The following is a 5241-nucleotide window of genomic DNA, read 5'->3' as shown; positions in this document are numbered from 1 at the left end:
TCGTTTCTCACCAACACAGATGTGAGAGCGAGAGCGAACTGTTGTGTGTGTGTGTGTGTGTGTGTGTGTGTGTGTGTGTGTGTGTGTGTGTGTGTATGTATGTGTATATATATATATGTGTGTGTATATAAAAAAAACTAACGTTACCACTCTAATATGTCTTGCAATATCCGTGCGTGCAAAGGTTCTGCGCGATCCTCTTGTTCAATATTCTCTGGGTCTGAATCTAGCTCAGATTGATATGGCAATATTGACGCCATCCTTAACTAAACTTGCTGCTTTGGCAAGGGGCGGGGCAGTACTGAAACACCGTCTAAGCCAGTGATCCTCAAATCTGGCTCACGAGATCCACTTTCCTGCAGAGTTTAGCTCCAAGCCTCCAACCCTATAATCAAACAAACCTACCTGTGATTTTCTAATGATCCTGAAGACATTGGTTAGCAAACTCAGGTGTGTTTGATTAGTGTAGAGCTAAACTCTGCAGGAAAGTGGATCTCGCGAGCCAGATTTGAGGATCACTGGTCTAAGCTGTTCGCCAATCACATCACATTTCGTTTTTCGGAAGGCGGGCGTTCATCGAACCCGGAACTAATCGAGCCGTTTGTGCCAGACTGGGGAGAAAGGTATTGTAATAATGTCAATTATGTAAAAAATAATGCATTTTTCGAACCACCAAGCATGAGAGCATGTTCTAGTACACCCCCAAAACAAATTCAAGACATTGTAAAAGAGCATAATAGGACCCCTTTAAAATTACTCTGTGATTGTAAAATTAAGATTTACATAGTACTTGCAACTTTGTATTTAACCGCAACCTTTGCCAGATTACAGTATGATTATTTGTTCTCTCAAACAACCATTTCTAACAACGGTTGTCTCTCTCTTCTAATGCAGACTTTAGGTTCAGGGCAGGGCAGGCCTGACTCTCCTGTCTACATAAACCTGCAGGAGTTGAAGATCTTTCAGTCCTCCATCCCTCCACTGCCATCCTCCTCTCCGTTCCACACCAATGGCGACTGGGAGACTCACAAAGACCAGAATGGCAGACACTTCTACTACAACCGCAGCACGCAGGAGAGGACCTGGAAACCCCCAAGGCCACGGGACAGCCTCACCAGGAAAGAGGAAAAACAAGACATGACTGACACTGAGGTACACACACAACAACCTCAAGATTAGACTCAACACAACAGACGGTGATGCTTGCACGCACAAACACACACGCATGTATTATTACGTTTATATGTGGCTTACAAAGGGGAAGAACAACTTCATAAGGGACAAAATGTCCATTGTGGTCTTGGGAAATGCATGACTGGATAGCTTTTTGAATGAATGAATGAATCATGCATTTATATAGCGCTTTCTTTCTCAACCTAAGCTGAATATTTCTATGCATGAAAAGCATTCTGGGTAATTGATTTTCCCTGGTGGGTGAAGGGTTAATTGTGACTGGTGATTTATTTCTTGTCTCTCTCTTTTCCTTGTCTGCCTCTCTGAATAAACTCTTTTACTTTGTTTCTTTCTATATTTCTTTCTACTCGTCTTGCTTTTGTGTGATTGGCTGGGTGAAGGTTCTGTCATCAGAGGAAAACTGTCTGAGCAGCCAATCAGACAGCCAGTATGGTTCGCCCCCTAGAGGCTGGCCTGAGGAAATGGATGAGCATGGACACACACTCTATGTGTCTGACTATACTAATGAGAAGAAGGTACAAAGACAAACTCAGTGTGTTACTGCATGGTTGACAATTTTTGTCTTACTAAGCTTAAAAATGGAGAAACTACTTTTTCATCAACAACTGGCTTGTTTTTTGTTTGTTTGTTTGTTTGTTTCCCCAAATGGCTACACTTGTTTTTCCTTATTTATATGGTTAACAAACTGAATGACCCGTTATAACCATTGATTTGGTATATCTAAAGATGTCAACTAGTCGTGTAGTTTTTTTGTTGTTTTTAATTTGCACGTCTTTATTTGGTGCTTGCAATAAGCTGTGAATAAGTCGTTAGCCAGTTTAATTTTTTTTGTAATTCATCACCTTTAACTTACTGCCATTACAGTCCTCACATGCTGTTTTTTAACCCTTTGCCATGAGTGTTAAGTTTTTATGCATTAAGTTTTAAAAACACACATTCCTTTCTATTGCATTCTGTCTAATTGTTTTTGAATATGAAGCCGCCTTTTTACTGTCTCTGACAAACAGTTTCAGACCGATTGGAAGTCATTCATGCCCAATGGAGAGTAGTACATGAGATGCGTGGAATACGTGTATGTGAAATTTTAAAATCCAATTTAAGCTTTGGTATTTGAAATATCTGAACTTTTGCGGCTAGACTGTTTGCAACCACTCAACTGGATGTGTTGTATTCTAATCAAAACTATGCACGAAATGTGAGATTTTGCACTACAACATTAATCATGAATATTTATTCATACATTCATTTTTCCTTTCTTTTTACCATGGTGAAAAAGTGGAGGGTAATGGCAGCTTCTGTAAAAATTTGAAAGTTCTGGACGATTGTCAGCAGGAGGTGAAATGCGGCAATTGTACTCGAATGTTAAACATAGTGGAAGGGTGGCTTTATATACGCTCTTGTATAAAAACTCATCCATATAAGGTTAGGTGAACCCGAAACCTGCCTTAAAGGGCTTTCTTGAGAGTAATTAGTCGACTAGTAGTTCAGGCAACTAACCAACTAGTGCCTGTGTGTGTTTTGTATATGTATGTAGTGGTTGAGACACACAGACGAGCATGGCCGGCTGTATTACTACAGCACAGATGGCTCCAGATCTGAGTGGGAGCTTCCTAAAATTGGTCTCAAATCACAGGTGAGGCTAACAACAGATTCCAGTGCTTAACAGCATTAAAAAAAAATCTAGTCAGGAAGTCCCGGAAATCCCTTTCAATTTGGTTTATTAACTGAGCAATATCACTTGAATACGAGAGCGATACCGGCTCTATATCAGCATGGCTGTGATTAGGCCAGAGGCACGAGGCCGCAGTTCGACAGAACATGTGTGTAATTAAACAAGAAACAACGGAGTGCCTAATAAAACCCTCTTTTGTGCGGAACTACTTCCTTCCGCAACGGATTCCAAGCTCCAGTTGGCAGTTAAACATACGTCACTTTTAGAATTCGTATCAAGGGCATGTGCTGCTTCAGTTAGGTTATTAGTGAGAAATTATGAGGTTATAAGAGAGAAACAATGCGGCAAGACGTGCATCCAAATGAGAGAGAGAGAGAGACTGTGAATCTAGACGTTTCTTCTTATATTAACTAACGTACTCTACGATTAGCTCAGTGAATAATTAAAAAAAAAAAAAACATAGACCCGGCTAGAACAAGCGGAGTGATATAAAATTGTGAAAGGGTGGTCCTGTAGCGATACCAGTACAATATCTCACGGTTCTCAACCAATCAGATTTGAGAACCAGAACGAACTGTTGTATAAAACATACTAATCCTGGTTTCAATGCCCTGTGCAGTGCTTAATTGAAAGTGTGTGTCCGTGTGTGCATGTACACGTTTTGAGTGTATTTCAATTTGTTTCTCTGACATACCTCATTACCAGTCCAAATAATCTTGCCTCTTTTTGTTCCACCTATTTTAGTCTAACCACTCACCTCTGCTACCAGGAGATGCTCACAAAACACGTAGTCTTGACCGGAGACTGCCTGATTTCATTCCTATGAGGCCGAGAGACAGCGTATATTTACATGAGTCCAATGACAAGGTACACATGCATATACATACAAACTAAGAGAGAAAAAAGGGGCATCATACTATTGCACAGGAGACAATGACGACATGCGTAATAAAACTACCCAAATTCAATACAAATGGCAAGCTTAATGAAACGAATAATCAAGCACATTGTTTTAAGTTGTGTTTTTTCTTCACTTAATGGTTAAACTCTTATTTTCTTATGAAGATTTATTTCACCAAGTACTTAAGATGCTAGCTGATAATATCAGTACTACAAGTTCTACTACCAGCTTCTAACTTCTACAACAAGGTCTGCTGGCAATATCAGTATGAAATGTACATGTTTTAAAATGTATTTAATAATTTAAATACATTCAAAGGTTGATTATATAAACTATAATTCAAATAATTCATAAGGTATTGTGTCAACATGAAACTGCTTAGTGGTGATTATATTTACAAACACTGTCAAATGCTGGTCTGGTTGAAATGAACACACTTTTGGTTTTTAGTGATGTAAATGACTCCCATCCTGATTTGGGTGATGATGTTTACATGTGCTTTATGTTTGACTGAAGTTAAAACAGAAATCCGTCAAGGACCGGCGAGCCTTACCCCCGCACCGCAAAAGCACCTTCCGCTTTTACCCTTATAGGCCACAAGTCAGTGTTGCCCCACCCCTATATCCCAACAACCAATCACCTCGTCTGAGATTATGCATGCACACTTTCACCCACTGCAACTCATTTTAGTATATACAGTGATTTCTACACACATTTTTATACAATATATATATTTGAACTGCATGAGAAATTGCACATGAATATATCATCCTTTAAAGGAATCATTCACCATTAAATTTCAGCTGTCATCATGTACACACACTTAAGTTGCTCACAACCTTTAGGATATTTTTTTTGTCTTCAGTGGATGATTTTAAGTGGCATAAAGTTGAGCTGATGACAGAATTTATATTTTTCAATAAACTCTTTAATGATTCGAGAAATGCTTTACACCTGTGTGATTAATCACATGCTTTGATTAAATGATCAGTAAGTCCTGTCTGGTTTTAGAATGGGTGAGTTTTACTTTAAAGGGATCGTATGATGCTTTTTTTAAAGATCATTATTTGGTGTAACAGAATATGTTGACATGCTTTAATGTTCAAAAAACACATTATTTTTCAAATACTGTACATTATTGTAGGTCCTCTATGCCCCGCCTCTCTCAAACGCTTAGTTTTCTACAAAGTCCCACCTTCCGACAAGCGCAGTCTGCTCTGATTGGCCAGCTGACCCAGTGCATTGTGATTGGCCGAACACTGCAAGCACTCGTCGGAAATGTAACGCCCCTTACCATAATCGCGAGCTTCATCTTTCAAAATAAATGTAAAGACAGAGCCCGAAAGGGGAACAGAGTCGCGTGACAGACACAGTGATGAAGCTGGTATGTGTGCAGTACACAAGCCACGGTTAAGACAGCTGACTCCACTGTGATGTGACCCTGTCTCTCTCTCTCACGCACGCACGCACGCAC

General features: G+C 39.7%; 1 protein-coding gene across 7 annotated transcripts in view; it reads left to right on the top strand.

Annotated features, from left to right (window-relative positions):
• Positions 1–5241, top strand: part of arhgap12a (Rho GTPase activating protein 12a) — a 40870-nt gene that overhangs the window by 29606 nt on the left and 6023 nt on the right. For 2 of the 7 annotated variants that reach the window (XM_016241342.1, XM_016241341.1), the window contains exons 3-6: positions 895–1152; positions 1575–1709; positions 2729–2827; positions 3611–3733. In XM_016241342.1, the coding sequence (XP_016096828.1) occupies positions 895–1152; positions 1575–1709; positions 2729–2827; positions 3611–3733 (615 nt within the window). Of the gene's footprint in view, positions 1–894; positions 1153–1574; positions 1710–2728; positions 2828–3610; positions 3734–4283; positions 4368–5241 lie in introns of all 7 variants that reach the window. The other 5 variants (XM_016241348.1, XM_016241344.1, XM_016241343.1 and 2 more) reach the window with 5 other exon arrangements.

Source organism: Sinocyclocheilus grahami, unplaced genomic scaffold, assembly GCF_001515645.1.
Source record: "Sinocyclocheilus grahami isolate Dianchi unplaced genomic scaffold, SAMN03320097.WGS_v1.1 scaffold620.1, whole genome shotgun sequence".
In the NCBI taxonomy this organism is placed as follows: domain Eukaryota; kingdom Metazoa; phylum Chordata; class Actinopteri; order Cypriniformes; family Cyprinidae; genus Sinocyclocheilus; species Sinocyclocheilus grahami.
Note: the sequence above shows the minus strand (reverse complement) of the source record. Positions and strands in the feature narration are given on the sequence as shown.